We start from the raw sequence: 17,471 nt of genomic DNA, 5'->3' as shown, positions 1-17,471 counted from the left end.
AACATTTATTTCCCCGTCCTGGTCCCTCCCCCTTTCCTTCCACTCATAGCGAATACGAGGAGAGTTGTAGTTGCGTATGGAAGATAATTATTTAATCGTAATTCCTCGCGTGACGTACGTATGTCCGTTTAAATAAATTATATAGATATATATAGATAAACTATATAAAGAGATTGTACATATATATAAAATAACAAATTTTATCACCTTATTATATGTATCAGTTAAGAAGTTTAATTGAGGATGAATGTTTGAAGCAAAATCAAAGTTACGGCTGGAGCCAGCCCGGAGAGAGACCTGGGCCCTCTGACTTCCAAGTGTCTTATATCTTTCTCTCTCGCTCCTCCTGTCTCTTCTTCTCTTATCATAACCGTCTCATGACAGACAGGCAGACCAGAAATCAGACGAGATTATGAGATGATTGAGAAAATGCTTACCTATTTATCGGCACGTTGGTTGCGTTTTAATTTCGGTTTGCGGGCTTTCACAAAAATTGTATATTACACGTGTGATTAGTGCGAGGAATTTTAACATTCTCATTGTTATGCTGTATAAAAATAATTGTGGAAGGATATGCGAAGGGAATGCCAACCCTTTCCATTCCGGTCGACTGAACGTGCCCGTTAACTTCCTGTTCTGTCGACGGGATAACTTCGAGATCTCTGATTTGCCTTGGTCTTTCACCTCATTGCAAGCTACTGATAATATCCATCATTGAATAAATACAAATGCTATAAAACAAAAGGAATTTAATTAGCACCCATCTTTTTACGTGAATTTAATCGCAAATTAGTATTCACGACGTAGCTATGGGTCAACACATCATATTATATTACAATGTACAATATATTATACGATATATATATATATTAATTATATATAATAAGTAGCGTATAATATTATTATACGTTAAAATATTTATATGTATAAAATATGCGATGGAGATGAACTTTACTCTTATTGCTATAATCACCAAAGTTTTGATTCGAACGTAACGTTACATTAACACAATCATTACTACAAGGTGCTAAGATACTCAGTCGCGACAAAGTTGCAAACTGTTGCTTTTACACGTTTACGTACACATATGATACAGACACCTACAGAGATGCAATAGTAGAAATAAAATAATAAGTATATCAGTAAATATCACAATAAGTTTTCAATTAACGGAGATCGTGTGTTAATACAGCCTTATATTCTAGAGAGCTGCTGCAATAAGTTAGATGGCAAAATGGCCAGTTTGTCGAGAAGGTAATAAAACGGATGGGAGAACCAAGTAATCATCGAACGTGCCACTACGCCCATATTTTCCGGATACTGGTGAGTCAACAAAGCTAACAGCGCAGTGACCGAGCACAGACCGGCGGTGAAGAGGATGAAAAAGGGCAGCTCTTTCTTCGGGTAGACACTTACGTCGTGAAACGACGGCAAGAGTTCCCGGTCGGCGCACTCGGTACATGTCGGGTACGGGTAAAACAGATGTCCGCGCTCAAGTGGATAGGGCAACATCCTAAACGTGCCCTCCCAGGTACAGTGGAGTAAGTTCAGAGCGCCCTCGATCTGCTTCCAGTGGGCCAGGTGGAAGAACGCGTACGCGATCGCCTCAGAGTCGCCGCGTTTCAGCACGTGCTCGGGAGGAAGAATCAGCGGCTTCATTTCCAAGAGGTACTTGGGCACGTGAGGATTAAACTCTACAGCTCGATGGATCGCTTCGACTGCCGACATCTCGGCGGGCGTCAGGCCGCGTTTGCTGGCAATATCGGGCGAGAATTTGTCGGCCACCAGCCGTGCTTTCAGCAGTGCCGCTGTATAACAAATGGTCGCCGACTTCGGTAGACTGATATCGTCGTACTTGGCCAGAACGGCCTGCACGTCCGCGTATGCCTGCATCTCTAGCAAGGCCTCGATCAGGTTCTCGTGGATATTCAAGATGTTCATAATCGGTGGCACCTCCTTTGTGAGATCACGAAACATCTTTACTGCCTCTTTGAGCTTCCCTAATTTTCTCGCGCACATCGCAAGCCGTCTCTTGATATAAATCAACACATTTGTGTCCCTCCTGTGTATCGCTTCGGCTATGGATCCCTGGTGCTGAGTATTCTGTGATTTTCTGTAATTATTTTCGGCCACTTTCAAAGCCTGCTTCAAGATTTTCTCCGCGTCGACGATGGTAGTGGCTTCTTCTTCCGCGAGAAGAATATAAGCTGGCGCGCAATCTGGATTGCGGTCGAGAGCACTGTGCGCCGCTTGTATTCTTACCACTGGGTTACGCTCTCTCCAAGCTGTTTGCATGATCTCATATTCCGCTTTACCTAAAAAAAGAATTGGTTAGTCGGGCACCCTCAGGAAATCAAATGTTTCTAATTTATTAACTGCGATATTTAATTCTTCGTGTAGTAACGTACTACAAGCAAAGCATAAGAAAATTTTTATTAAATATCGACGAAATATATCAAGTCCGGATCATACCAGTGTCACCTTCGCAAGTGAAGAATGTCTGATGGTCCTGAGCAGACAGATTCATATCGTAGTACGTAAGAGGCTCCTTGTTCGTAGCCCAGTAAAACCTCTGGTACTCCGCACCTCTGAACAGATTGATCGGGTTGCGCCAGACCTTGCACTCGGGTACGTTCTGATGGTTCGACGAAGTGCTTCCGGAGCTGCCAAGGGAGTTCGCCCCATTGCTTTCGCCGGTATTGTCGCCGCCGCTGATCCACGGCGAAATGTGGTTCAGCGAGACTTGCTCGATGAACGAGGTGCCATACTTGCGGAAGTACCACCACTCGAAGATGAGGATTAATCCGGAGATGAGGGACGACGTGCCGGTCAGGGCGACGTAGAACTTGGGAGTCAGGGTGTTTAGGAGCAGCGTCGAGTCCCACATGCTGGTGAACAGCAGTGCCATTTATGCTCGCGGGAGGGAGAGTGAGGGAGGAAATAACTTTGCTCTAGGTGCGAACTCGCCCCGGCGAGCTCGTCGTCGCGAGGGGTCTCACACGGCCGTCGCTGCACGCGACAGCATCCAGATTACAGCAGCTGCTACGTAGATTAGCGAGGCACGCTTTGACGTCGGCACAAACCCGGACTTCGCCGCGGACTCGCTCACCTCGACTCGTAAAAGAAAATCGCTGGGCCACCTGGTTACACAGATCTCGGCAAGACGCGTGCACCGCCACGCATCCTCCCGGCACGCAGTAAATATTTTCCACCGCCGCTGACGCCACCCGGAGACGACAACATCTCGATATCCCGACGTGTGGACGAGCTTTCGGTTGATAACACTCGACTGATAAGGAGACGAAAAAGCCGCGAGCTACGCGAGACGCTGATAAACGAGAAACTTCTGATAATTTTCATCGCTTTCAGCTGGTCGGTTTACAATCCGGCGACGCGAGATGGCGATACGATTCCCGTCAAACGATTTGAACTAATTTTTTCGCCGCTAGATGCAGCTGGATGGTCAATTAAATAATTTAATTTGTTTGTCATTTTTTATAAGCGTTATAAAAAAAAGACTGTTACGTCAAGCGATAATTTATCATCCAGTATATATTTAATACTATAGTTTGCATATTAAAATCTATTCTTATTTAATCTGATCAGAAAGCAAATTAGAAATGCATCTTGTATTTTTTTAACTTCTTTTTTCTTATGTAAAAAAAATTTATGTATTGATGCCGATGTAGTTGAAATTAATAAACAATAAAATTGCACTTTTACAAACTTTACCTGTCGTTTGAATTTTTCCATATTATTTAATTTAATAATCATAAAGTTCTATTCCCCCTGAATTATTAATAAAATATTAATTAATAACACAGAAAAAAATATTCAAGAGGCGTATTGAATGTGCATACCAAATTGTACCTGTTCGTGAAATCGTACAGATATTTTTTTAACCGAATACCGCCTCATAGAAATTAAAATTATTTTAATCTGATTTTAATATAATATTTAATTTGTTGAAGAATAATTATATTCAAACATATTTATAAGTCCTATCTAAAAAAAATTGACGTTGCGCGTGAATCGCTATTAATTCCTGTTAAGATGACGATGTGTATGCGATCGAACTTCACATATTTCTTCCGCATAATTTTGCTGGAATAGAAGTTTTAAGACGAGCAATCTGAGAGCTCGCAACCGACGGCTTGGTCTCGGAATCGCGAGAAAAAGACGATCGAGCGTCGAGCACGACGATATTTTGTTTTGGAGGAGGACGCATCGAGCTCGGCTAACGCGTAAAAAAAAGATGTAAACGGACAAGCTCGGACTTGAGCTCAACGTTTCCGAGAACTCCGTGCGAGAAGGACAGCGTACAATTGACGATCGAGTCTATCGTCCGTCTCACTCTTTTTACTCGGTCCTCTCTTTTCCTCCAAGGGCCGAAATCTCTAACGGCCATCTTAGTTCAGTTGCGGGGGCCGGGTCGCGAGGACGTGTTGCTAATCGCTCCGCAATTACGCGTATTTTCGGCCGCGGATAGGAAAGCGCCGCATACGAATCAGTGTCGAAGTTGTCGACTCGGGAACGAACGATCGTATTCCGCATTCTTTTGTCATTCCACTCGTCGTTTCGCGCTTCATTTCCGGCTCCGAAAAAAGTGCTCCGGCGAGGAAAGGGTTATGTCGCGAGCGCGCGCACAGCGTCTAACATGAACCGCGCTGCGTTCGGCGCTTCCGACTCGCTTCACCCGCCATCTCCTTCAGCGACGTTCAGCGAGTTCCGGCGACCGCCATTGTCAAGGCGTGAGATTCGCGACTCGCCCGTCTTCTTCGCTGCGGTCGGGGGTACTCATCCAGGTTCGAGGAAATGATCTTTAAGGAACTCGAGGAAGATAAAGCGCGCGGAGGCCCGTTCTATTCGCCTGCTTGACGCAGATTCTTGGCATTCATTCCGCCGCGCGAGAATCGATCGAAGAATCAAAAGGCTATTGGACCCCGTTTCACATCGCGGCCAGCTTCTGGTTTCGAGGTCGAGGACGACCGGAGTGAGGACACGTCGGAAACAAGCATCGCCGCGAACATCGAGAGTGCAAGTTCGTACGACGGACGATCGTTCGGCGCGCTTCTTAATTTCAACCGTAATAAATCGCCGCGATAAAATACCGTAATTCTTTCGGTCGTTCGTATCTCGAGTGATAGTGATTGTGATTGTGATCATAAAAAAAAAGCAGAGCAGTGTAATATAGTGCCAAGTGATTTAAAGTGCTACAACACGTTAGGATAATCCGGAATACAGCCACGGAAGCAGAGGGAAGGAGGCAAGGAGGGAAGGAGGCAAGGAGAGAAGGAAGGAAGGAAGGAAGGAAGGAAGGATGCAAGGCTAAAAAGATGGAAAAATGCAAAACAATGACCGGAAAATACAAATGTAAGTAACACACCGTCAATCGTAGATCATTGTATGTTTCTAATTGTAATTTTCGTAATTGTTCTAAAATAATTAATATAATACTAATTAACATCCGAATGCAATGACGCGCGCGGTCTATAATCTCTTCTGATTAATACAAAAATTAAATATAATAAAATAAACGACATATAATCAAAGTAAAGTAATAAGAATTTTTTTTTTTTTTTAAATACGAATAAAAATTAATATAAATATAATAACGTACGTAATAACTAGCGGGAATATTTCTTAATAATAAGAAAATATAACTTTCACTCCGTTAGTCCTCGATTCAAGGACGAGGCCTCGTTTATTTTTGCCTGTCTCCGCAAAATAAAAATGTAAAAGCTCGCGGGAATGCGCGGGTTGCATAAGTAAGAGGAAGCAGATAACCGGAATAATGGAAACGCATGGTGGACAGATAATGGGTTACTACGGACACGCGGTTATCTTACGTGACGCTACGAACAGATCCTTCCGTGAGTCCGAAGGTCTTTCCTTCTGCGTTCCTTTCTACCTCCGAACGCCAGCACTTGGCTCGTCCCAATAACCTACTTATCGTAGAACTCGCGGCTACAGGACGTTTCGCGGTTTAAATTTTTCAGGCCGGTCCTGGGAAGTCGATTCTTTTTAAACGAGAACGTCGAAACATTAACAGCTATCGATTTGCAAATGAAGAATTATTAGCAAAGCAAATTTGAATATGTTGTACGAGTAGAAATCGCGAGCCTCGGATAATACCGGGAGGATTGAATTTAATTTAAAGAGCTTCTCGCTGCCTCGATGAAAAATGCGACGGGCGATCATTTTTCTACGTTTTCGCGGAAGAGGGCTCGGCCCCCCCGTCGCAGGGGCTTTTTACTAAATTCGTAGACGCCTGCGAAATACTCCCCGCGACATCTCGGTTCATTCAAAATAGAAATGTAGCCGCTCGGTTTCTTCTCCCGGCCGTACTCGCCGAGGAAATTTTTTCACGGCGAGAACCCGATAACGCCGATGTAGCCCGGTGATATATATATATATTTCCTTTTTTATATTGCTATTTCGAATTTATTATCCCGGCGAAATAAAAATTTCCCTACTCCGCCAACGAGACGCGAGCGTGCACGCGATCGTATTAAACTTTTTTTTTTTCTTTTTTCCTTCTCCCTTCAACCGCTTTTCTCCGTGAAATTTCCAGATTCAAATATTTGCTGTATACTTAAATTCCTAAATATAGGTGATCGATTCGTTTCTAGATTTTGTATGGAAAGCTACTCTTAAAATACTCCGCGGTAACATTTCCCTCAGCCGCACGATCGGATGGAAAGGATTGAATTATTCGGCTGAGCCGATAAAAAGGCGGGCGGGAGCGCGGGCGCACGTGATCGTAAATAGCGATAAACTGCAGAAGCGTGATAAAACAATTTTCGACGAAAAGTACTTCGGTAGCAGGGAAGCAAATGAGTTTAAAGCTACACGTAATTTAGTAACAATCGCGGGTTAATCCAGTTTTTAGCGGCTTCGTACCTAAGACGTATCCGTTCATCTTTGGTTTTAATTGACTGCGGCAAATGGACCGCGGCATTCATTACTCGTTTCGCGCCGAGGCGCCGTCCTCTCCGACGTCTTTAACGCGATAAGTGCACCTGCATTTAAAATGTGTTTGGCTTTCAACATTTTTCCGTCTACGTCCCGCTCGCGAGGAAACATTTTCCGGCGCGTCGACCGGCGAAAGGGACGATTTTTTGCAGACGATCTTCGCGCGCCGGCAATATTTTCGCCGCCGTTGTGCCGCGTCGTCAAAGGGAATTAAAGAAGGTCCGGGATCGACTGCGTCGCCTCGCTGATCCCTCGAGAACGAAACGCGATACTCGGAAGCAGGTGTCGGGATAAAACGGGGGAGGAAATCGTGCAATTTATTCAACGGGAGGAGCAACGCGTCCCGGAGGCAACTTCGCGTGAAGTGTACGTCGGAGAGAAAATACGGAGGCATCTCCCAAATCAGAATGCAACGAAAACAAGAGACGTCGGTATACAAATGCAAAGCTTTCTTAATTCGAAAAAAAAAGGAAAAAAAAAGAAAGAAAAGAAAAAGAAAAAAAATACTTTCGCTTAAGCCGGTTGTGTTCTCTCGCGATTCTACACGCGCAAAAATAAGCCGTCTACCACCGATACGCTCGGCGACAATAATGGCACGGTGGCTCGATGCAGAGAATCTTGTCGAGAAAAGGGAAATTTCTTTGTGCACACACGTCGTTCTTCTTCTCTCCTCTTCCCCTATGTCGTCGTCTACGCGTGCTCTTTCTCCGGCTCTGTGCCTATAGTGGTACAGTCGATCGGTGGGTCGGTCACTGAACCGCCGCCTCCTGTAACCACCGTCTCGTCCCCGTCTCCATCCCGCCGCGCGAATCGAGCCGGGTACCGTTAGAATCCGCGCCGCGATCCGCCTGGAAGCGGGCAACGCGAAAAAACGAGCCGGAACCAAGCCGGACCCCCCCCTTTCGCCGGATCCGACCGCGCAAAATTTTCCAACCGATCCTCTGACCAGCCGGCAATCGGAGAGATCTCTCGATCAGCGCGGCTAAAAGATTCAGATCGCGGATATGAAGCTCGAATTCCCCCGGCGTTATCTTTCGCTCGCGAGGAACGAAATTCGCGGGAGGGAAAGGGGGAGGAGGACTGGTCTCTCGCCGGATTTCAGCCGAGGGTGAAATGGGCGCTCCACGTTCGCGCGCGTTCTTCGCGATACTTTAAAGTTGAAGCACCTCTCGCTACTGCCGTCGTATTTTGAGCATGGAATTAGTGTCTCGTTTATTGCGACTTAGCGGACGAAATTTTGACCCCCCCTTCTCCTTTTGAAAATTGGCGTGTCCCGACTTCGGCCGAGATGCAATCACGGAACTGATAACGCAATTAAAAATTCGCCGCTCTATTCGCTAATTAAATCTCCTGGCTGTTGGGCCGAGTTCGTAATTATGTGTTCGAAGTTCGCGTGCACTTTCTCTCTCTCGATTTCTCGTGTTTTCCTATGGCTACGCCTCCTGCCTCTGTATCATCGTGTCTCCCTTTTCCGGCAGCTTTCGCGGGCTTGCCGAAGGCTGATGCCAGCTTCGCCAAGTTTCAGCGTAACCGTATAACGAGGTATATATGACGCCAGCCGGTAGTCAATCCCGTATCGTCAACCGTACTGTTCGCGTATGCACATTCGAAATTCAACCATGCTAGACATTTTAATGGCGCGCTGATGGATATACACACACCCACCTTAAACCACTTCGTCGATCTTGCATCGCGAGCACGATAATACGATCTCGGGAAGAAGAAAAAAAAAGAGGATTAATTAAAATTAAAAAAAAAGAAAAAAAAACACTCGGAAAAAATAATTTTGTGATTAGAGCAAAAATTGTACGAATAATGAAATACGAGTTAGGTAAGGAAATAATTGGCGAATATTATCCGTGTCTTATAATTTCCATTCACGCTGCTACAAATTTCACGTAAATTAGCGAATACAAAATTAACGATAAATTTCGGTCGAAAGAACGTGGAAACTTTTTTCCTCCAACATTATGCCTTGCTTCAAGCGATATTCATCATTCACGTCGTCTATCCAATCAAACTTTTCAAATGCGAACCGCGCGCGCCTTGCGAATCGCTCGGAAAGCGAGTTTCATAACGATGTAGACGTCCCGTGTGGAAATTCGTTTGACAAAAACTGGTTTGACCGTAGCGTCCGGTTTTCCCGATGCAGTTTAACCAAACACCTTGCAGTTCGTATAAACATATCGTCGTCTCTAAGCCGTAGTATTTCAGTCAACTTTGCTTTCTGGTCGTCGTAATTTATAAAATAACCGGCAAACTACCTGCTACAGCTATTTACATCTATTATAATTTTTTCTTTTTTTTTTTTCACGTCATTAAGACGACTCGCGAGTGCTGGGCTGGCGCGATAAAGTGATGTTGCGTGTCTAGGAGAAACGCGAGACCCATTCTGTTTCAATAAGGCTTTTACCGAGAAAGAAATAGTGAGTCAAGCTGTACCTTTCGCGACGTCCGTCATCAGATAGATGTACATATGTATAAGCATGCACATACTTTCCGCTCTGATCTTTCCTCGCGAACGCAGTTAACGTCGCGTCTCGTCGCTACATTGACCTAGATTAACGACGCAATTTTTCTCTAAAATGCCACGTCGTTGAACGTACTAACGAAAAAGTAGAAAGAAAAAAAAAGAAAAAGAAAAAAAAGGAAAAAAGAAAAAGAGTCAACGCGAGAGTAAAAAAAGGTACACGGATGTAAACTTTGGCTTTTACTGTTTAAGTAAACGTCAGATTTTACGTGGGATAATAATAGCCCATTTTTCGAGATTCATATCGCATTCGTAGATTAAACTTTTAATTTTGCATCCAAATTACTTATCAATTTCGGATTGTAAACCAAGAGTGACGCACGAACCGCCGGGACGAGCGATTTAAGTAACGATTTAATGGAACGCCGTAATATGATTCAGTTGTTACAAATAATGCCGCGTATTTCGTGGGATTAGCGCACTCGAAGTGAATTACGGTAGTGCAATACATTTGAATTCCGATTGTATAATTCCAGAACGGTTCGTTGCGTTTTAATTAGCCATTAACTCGGCTATCCGAACGGGGGGGAGGCTGTCATTTCCAAATTTTTCGCCCATTAGCGCAAATGTCGCGATTGCGGAACGAGACCGAGTCGGCCAGCGTCGCCGTGCGTTTAATTGGTACGCGTGATCGTAATTAAATCTAATATTTTAAGGCTTATCGAACACGTCCGCGACACGCTCTACGTTTACGCGTCCGATTCAAACAAGTCCGACGGTAAAAAGTAAAAGAACGCGAGTAAGCGGATCGTTTTTTTTTTAATTTTATTTTTTTTTTTAACGCAGCCCTTTTATTCCTCAAGATTTGCGCGCGCGGGGAAATTATTTCCGAACGAGAAGGATCCTATTAAACGCGAAATAAACGCGGGAGAGGTTTTTTTTCGGCGTGCCGAATTACGGCGCGACGATTGTCACGGGTAAGTCGGCGCGCGTGAATGCGAGCGTTTACCTGCCTCGTCCCAATATTCACTCCGCCGGCCGATAAACTGCATAAAACACGTGCTCCGACCCGTAAATTCATCGTCGAGTTTCGTGCGGTAGTTTGCTGTCGTGGTAATTGATATCGCAGTTTGATATCGGCTGACGTTGTGTCGGAAAAGAGGAGGAGAAGGGCCGATGGGGGAAAAGGGCGAAAGGGGAGGGCTCGGTATGAAATAGAAGCTGGGGTGAGAAGAGAGAAAACGACGAGAACTGACGGGGGGAGGGAGGGTAGGGAGACGTGCAGGGAGACGTCGGTGGCGGATAGCGGGCTCGAAGGGTGGAGGGTGAGGAATGGCGAGGATGGCGAAGGTGGACGAGAGAGCGGGAGGGATGGCCACAGCGAGAAGAGGGCGAGAGGTGAGAAGGGAGGATCGTGGGGGATTGCGCACGAGGGGTGGATGGACGCGGTCACTATGGCAACCATGGCTGGGCTTCAGAGCTCCGCGCCGGTGAGATGGTTTGGGTAATGTTTCAACGCGCCTTGGAATGGATTTCTCTCGCTTTGCTGCCAAACGGGGTTAGTCAGTGCTAAGCGCACGCCCGTTTTCTTCCCGCTTTTTCCGTCCGACTTTCTCTCCCTTTCCGGTTCTCTGTTTCGCTATCGGTTTCGATGTTCTTTGAATAACCGTCGAACGGGAAGAAATTTGAAGTATCGAAGTTACAATTTACTTCACCGTGAGAATTATTGCGGCGAAGGGAAAAAGGAAATTTTTTTTAAATTTATTCGCGTGGGTAGATTAATTTTAAACGTCCCTGCGGATCGGAAAATAAATAATTATTGCGATGCATCTATGTTTTAAAAATATTTCTCGTCAAAGTAATCTATGCGAACGAATGTATCTGTTGATTTATCATCGCTTATAATTTGTTGCTTAATTGACGTGGCTTTGGGAAAGGAAAGAAGGCATTAAAGTTCATTCTAAATTCATAAGAATTTCAGGCGAGATTATTAATAGGCTGGCTCTCTCTCTCTTTCTTTCTCTTTCTCTATTTTTTCTTTCTTCCATCTCAGTTTCGCTGTCGCAAAATGCCTGATAACCGGCGTCTTACGACACGCACAACGTGACGGGCGAAAAATCGCAAGTCGCGAGCTTATTGCGCGTCGTACGTTATCCCTCGTGTAGTATGTCCGCTACGACGCGATTCTCACATCGTAAGAATGATGACAGGGAAAGGAAGGACAGGGATACGATGCTGGTTAGATGAGAAAGTGGTTAGACCTCGGAGTCGCGAGAATCAAAATAAAAGTGAGAAGGTGGAACGTAAAAAAAAAAAAAAGAAAAAGAAAAAAGCGAAATGATATTTATTATGCATTTATATGACACGTATTTATTCAAGAAATTTCAAATAATATATTTCAAAAAAAATTAATCTTTACTCTGTAAAATAATGTATCCAGTTTAAAAGTCAGAGGAATCGAGAATTCTCATTCAATAAAATTCGCGGAGAAAATGAAGGTAGCAAGTGAATTAATATTATTTGGAAGTAAAATGGGAATCGAGCTTGCTTTAATAATTGCATTATCTGTAAATAAAATAATAGCTTTTCTTGTTTCTTTTTTTAATCGATTACTATTAACGGTAATTTCCTGCATGTCAATTAAATTTGTATAATGTTGACATCATAGATTCATTTTCGGGATTTTAATAAGTAATGTCGTTTAATGGCACTTTATTGGTGTACGTACGCAAACATAATTTACGAGAGCGTTTTGAATAGAGATAAGAAAAAGAGAGATTTTTGTTGTGACAGCCGTGAATAAGTGACCGAAGAGTTATGGCCAGCTGAAACTTTAAGCTTACACGTTTCCAATCGCGATTCTAAACTCGCGTAGAAGAAAAAGAAGATTGGTGAAGGATTGAATGCATATTTGAACCTCGTTTATAATTCCGATCTCTTGAAAATAAACGCGTATTGTCATTATAATATGCTTAATTCTATTCTCATTCCATTCATGTATACACCACTATTTATTATACCTCTTATTAACGCACTAATGAGATGGATATTTTATTCCAAAACCAGATGCTTTCGATTATATTTTTATCGCATTGATTATTTAGTTCATTCAAGATTATTCAGTCTATTTTTTTTTTTTCTTCTTTTTCTGAATAATGATTTTTCCGGACAATTTTTACGTAATGTGGTTAAGCTCCGATTTATTTGCGTAGCAAAGCATGCAAAATATATTGTACAATAATTAGTTATTATAAATAGAAAAGTTCAGAAGTAAAAATAAATGGTGAACGATTCGTTGGGAGTTTATAAATGGGAAAAGTGAACGTTTTTTACATGACGCACGAATGAGTAGATTTATTTATGTAAAATACTTAAAGGCTTTTCGTAGGTACGATGAAAAGGGGCAACCTGCTGAGAAAGAGAGAAAAGAGAGAGAGAGAGAGAAAAAAAAGAAAGGAGGCGCAGGTAAAAGTGTGTCGTTATCGAGGTCAAATCCTACGGAAAATAGACAAGCTGCTCGTTTGCATTCGTCTCCTCGTGTTTTAGCATATCGAGACTCGCCGAGCTGTTCCACACGTCAACGACCAAAGGATCGATATTTGCGCCCGTAATATTTTGACAAACCATGAGCCGCGTTCGCGTTTAGCCAGGCGTGTGTTTCAAATTTATCGCGCAATTACGAGGATCTTTCTTCCATCGTCGGCGAAAAAAAAAAAATCCATAAACGTGTGACCGAGTTATTTAATTCCACTTTCGAGAAGATTTTTTTTTCTTTTTTTCCTTGAAAGTAAATTTAGCGGAAATATACATACCGGATTTGAAATTAAAACCCAAAGTGAGAAAGAGAGAGAGAAAGAGAGAGTCGCTTACGTGTTTAAATTTACGCAGATATACGTGCTCTCGCGTTTGTTTTAGTTTTGTCGGTCGGGAAATCAGCGCGGCATTGGCGTAATTATTGCAATTCAATTATAGTGTACGTCCAGTCATTAATGAAATGGAGCATCTGAATATATTATGCGATTATAGATTAAACTGCCATTGCAGGATCATAATTACGATGTAGTAGGCGTCCCATTTCAAGAGATATCGATTAACATTTCGCGTAGACAGACGCGCCGATTGTTTCGTCGTCGATCATGTGGATAATCGTGACGTACATACGTCGTGCATTCGTATATTTGTTCATACATTAGAGAACCTGTGCGTTTATCGCGATGAAAATATTTACCGTGGTGATTAAATTTTTTTTTTTTTTCTTTTTTTTCGAAGTCGATTCCAGTTCTATGTGACGTCGGTAAACCGGTAGTTTGTTCACTTTTCAATAAAATTTAACTTCTTTTCGCAAAAGGAACCAAAGTAATCAAACCCTCGTAACTTTGTCATAAATAAAAGCTAACGCGAGGACTCCGAGCCGTTGGAAAACTTTTTTATGACTTCTTTTTCTTCTTTTTACTTTAATAATTTTATCTTTCTTCCTAAAAAAAATGCCAATCTATGATTTTTATCTTGACAAGACGATAAATAATCGTCCTTCGTAACGTACCAGTAAAACAACTATCTAGAGAAACCCAAACAAGACTTTGGAAGTTATTATCATAAAAGGTACACTTAAGCAAGAGCATCCATTGTGAGATCTTCTCAAAGATTTTACTTTCTTACTAGACAAAAAAAAAATCTCATAGGTTGGATTTTCAAACGGATCGTTAAAAAAAGTGACAGGAATTGTGTTTCTTATACATACGTTATTAGAATATTTAGATTTACGGAGTGTCTTCAAGGAGCGCATATTTCCAGATAGATTATTGGGCTGAGATATTTTACGTGATTTTTCTTTAAAACGCGCGCGCGACATTCGCTGCACAAAAGACCGCCGGACAACAACTGGTGTAGCTTCGTAACATCCTTCTGTCGAGTCAGGCGAGTTCAAGAATCTCGATGGAATTTTGTAACGTTTCTCGGTAGACCGACGAATTTCGGGCAACCGGGAATAGCAGGTAGGCGAATCCGGTCAGATAAAGCCACCGGAGTTGAGTCGCGCGCAGGGAAATTCGAGATATCTGTAGTCCTCAGTCCATCGCACAAGCGATCCTCTCCGTATACACGAGAGTGACGCGGTCAATCGGCGATTGCATGCGTAGGTCGTTGACCTTTCGCGATTATTTCACACAAATTTTCTGCAGATTAATTACTACGCGATGAATTTCTTTTACTCGGAACAAGAAAACCGGCCCGCTTCGATCGCAGATGATTAAGAGTGGCAGTAATTTTTGCAATAATTTTGTTTATCAAATCGTAAATGTACAAGATAAAAAATACGAATAAATTCTTGACGGAATATAAGGGCAAAAGATACCGAATTACTTAAGCGTGTTTTTAATTATTTAAAATATTTAAAATAAGTCTCCTTTCGATATTTTGTACAATAAGATGTCACGCTCTGTTAAGCGCGAAGTGTTTTACTTTATTCAAGCAGTTTCAATTCAATATAATTATCAAGATCAAAATATTGAAAGAGAAAAAAAATTGTGGAAAAAGAAAAGAATATTATCTGGCTCTTGAACGAGTTGGCGAGCGATTAATTAAGGAATCCCGCTGAATGCGGACTTTTATTTAAGACACGTAATTAAACCGAGATGGTGAATATCGATGAATATTGGGGGATATTTAAGTTCCGTGTAAACTACGGGACGGCAATTAAAGGATTTCGTTAAACGCGGGTTTGACGACACCCTGTATATGAGCCAGGTGTGCACGGAGCGTTGATCGTGATGCCGGTTTGATGGGGCACGAATGCATTGCCGACGCGTTACTTGACCTATCCTCCCCGAGTGCGGCACAAGTAGGGTTCATTTGCGGTGGTCACGTGCGGTGTCGCGGATCTCGTTATGAGAAAACGATTTAAGCAGGCCCGAGCGCTTCCGTAATTAGCACGGGTTATTAATTGCCGAACCAATTCCCTCGGAAAAAAAAAAATATAAAAAAAATAAAACGGAGTAATATTGTTAAAAATATATTTGTAAAAACTGTTAAATATACTCGTGATAAAAATTTAATAACGTACGTTATTAAAATCATTTAATAATACGTTTCCGCTATTGCATGAATATCGTTTACTCGCTAATGTTTTTTTAAATACCTAGTTGCACGAAAGTTAATCCTCTCGGAATAATTACAGCCGGTGGACCGCGTAATGTCACGTGGTTTTCGCGATGATCTCATAAAAGATTCAGCGAAGGTATCACGATCGTCCGGAATATTGACGCGAATGTTCGACGGAGAGTAATCCGGCACGTCAATTAGCATGCGCGAATTTTCATTTCGTTCATCCGTTAATAGAAAGTCGGCCGCGGCGTGGTATTTTTTCAGCATGACGTATGGGCTACTTGTTGCGCGTTTATCTCCGATATCCCATTAGCTTAATAATTTTTTTTTTTTTTTCCTCTTTTTTTTCGGTTAATTGTCCGATTCGGTCGATGGCGAAATTTTTCTATCCCGCGTGGAAAGTACGCCGCGCGCAAAATCGCGACCTACCGTTTCCGCTCGGCGGAAGACGGACCACGGAATTCGGGCAATCGGTTGCCGACGGTTGTAAACTCTGAAAAGCAGAACGCGCGGCACGGGAGAAGGTGCTTCCGCGCCTGATGCGGGCTTTATTGCGAGAACGATAAACGTCCATCGCGATTCGAAACCGATACGCCGGGACGCACGCACTATTATGGAGTAACCGCATCGTTGCGCGCCGAGAGACGAGGAGGGGAACGGCTTAATGGAAGAAACAAAGCGCGGCGCGCCGTTATAGGAAGTTATTATACCTCCCCTCTCGCTGCCCTCCACCTCGCGCTCTCGTTCTCGCTCTTCGTATATTTAGCGCGGCCAACTGGCGCAACCCAGGCCGTCGGCGATACACTCGATTTGGCATCCAGCCACCGTTCCCACGCGCACGATGACGTCGCAAGGCTGCGTTATCTAACGCAATGTCGTCCGCGCCGCCGCCGCCGCCTTTCGTTCCCGTTTCTTGCTCGACATTGTTTGCGAAGCGAACCCCCGGAGGCGTTTATCAGACTGCCGGCGTTTAGACGATTCCCAGCTCCGATCCGCGTTTCCGAGACGAAAGTAAGAGAGAGGCCAGATACGCGAAGCGGACACTTGGGTTTCGGTGACGGTCACGCGAGAAACGTACACGTGCGAAGGATGGGTACGGAAGAACAGTGACGGGGGATCGTGTAACTTAGCAACAACGCGTTTCGCGATCACGTCCCGCGGCCAGGCGACGCGATGAAGGCCCGTTCGTTGCGAACGGTGCACGCGTGGATCGTCGCTTACGCGTGTTAGCGAACGTGAACGTGTCGTCGCGCCGTTACAGAACTCCGTGGACCGGCAGGGTGGAGGAAAGAGCGCGGCGAGGTCGAGAGTGGGGCCGCGTGCGCGGGGGGGGGAAGAGAACGCGGAGGGCAACGGTGGGCAATCGAGGGGGGAAGGTCGGTCGGAGGGGTAAAGGGGAAAACGTCTGCGAGCGCGCGTAGCGGAACGAGCTGGATGCTGGATCCTTATGCTCGACGATCGCTCGCAGGGATGAAAGGACAACTTCGCCTTCCTTGCCCCGCGTCGTTCGGGTGGGCCGCCGGTTGCGAATCAGGTGCTCTCGCGCCGTCAAGGCTACCCGGCCGCTGAGAAACTCCTCGCGGCGCTTTCGAGCCGGGAAACTCGCCGCACGTGCTCCCGATCCAATTAGCCGCGCCCCGCGTCACCGGTTTTTTTCTCCTTTTCATCGCCAACGCGGCTTTATCTCAGCGACGTACAACGATCCGTAATATGCCGTACGCGAATTAGCAATCGATGACGCGCACGATATCGCTGATAAAATAATTTAATGATTGATTCTTGCGTGATATTTCTCTGATAAATTTTTTTGTTACAAATTTACGAATTTCCTTTTTTTTTATTATTTATTTCTTTCAAAACGCAATGCGCATCAAGTTGCGCTTTGTCGCGTTTCTGTCACGATTGTACGGCTAGCGGCAGAAGA

At 44.0% G+C, this 17,471-nt stretch overlaps 2 protein-coding genes across 2 annotated transcripts in view; one reads left to right on the top strand and one right to left on the bottom strand.

Annotated features, from left to right (window-relative positions):
- Window positions 1-734: 734 nt before the first annotated feature.
- Window positions 735-3,572, bottom strand: LOC139101298 (protein ST7 homolog). The gene is made up of 2 exons (XM_070654335.1): window positions 2,473-3,572; window positions 735-2,315 (listed from the first exon to the last, which is right to left on the bottom strand). Exons 1-2 carry the CDS (start codon window positions 2,906-2,908, stop codon window positions 1,195-1,197), a joined length of 1,557 nt encoding a protein of 518 aa, XP_070510436.1. The 5' UTR covers window positions 2,909-3,572; the 3' UTR covers window positions 735-1,194.
- A 1,407-nt stretch (window positions 3,573-4,979) lies between these two features.
- The window catches only part of LOC139101155 (uncharacterized), a 166,145-nt gene continuing 153,653 nt past the window's right edge, over window positions 4,980-17,471 (top strand). The window contains exon 1 of the mRNA XM_070654106.1: window positions 4,980-5,373. The gene's annotated coding sequence lies outside the window, so the exon portion shown is untranslated. The remainder of the gene's footprint in view (window positions 5,374-17,471) is intronic.

This window comes from Cardiocondyla obscurior, linkage group LG01 (assembly GCF_019399895.1).
Source record: "Cardiocondyla obscurior isolate alpha-2009 linkage group LG01, Cobs3.1, whole genome shotgun sequence".
Classification (NCBI taxonomy): domain Eukaryota; kingdom Metazoa; phylum Arthropoda; class Insecta; order Hymenoptera; family Formicidae; genus Cardiocondyla; species Cardiocondyla obscurior.
Note: the sequence above shows the minus strand (reverse complement) of the source record. Positions and strands in the feature narration are given on the sequence as shown.

Excerpts from the sequence above, each read along its gene's own strand:
- LOC139101298 (XM_070654335.1), bottom strand. The coding sequence starts at position 2,908 with ATGGCACTGCTGTTCACCAGCATGTGGGACTCGACGCTGCTCCTAAAC. Across the intron at positions 2,316-2,472 it reads CACTTGCGAAGGTGACACTG|GTAAAGCGGAATATGAGATC; the intron begins GTATGATCCGGA and ends TTCTTTTTTTAG.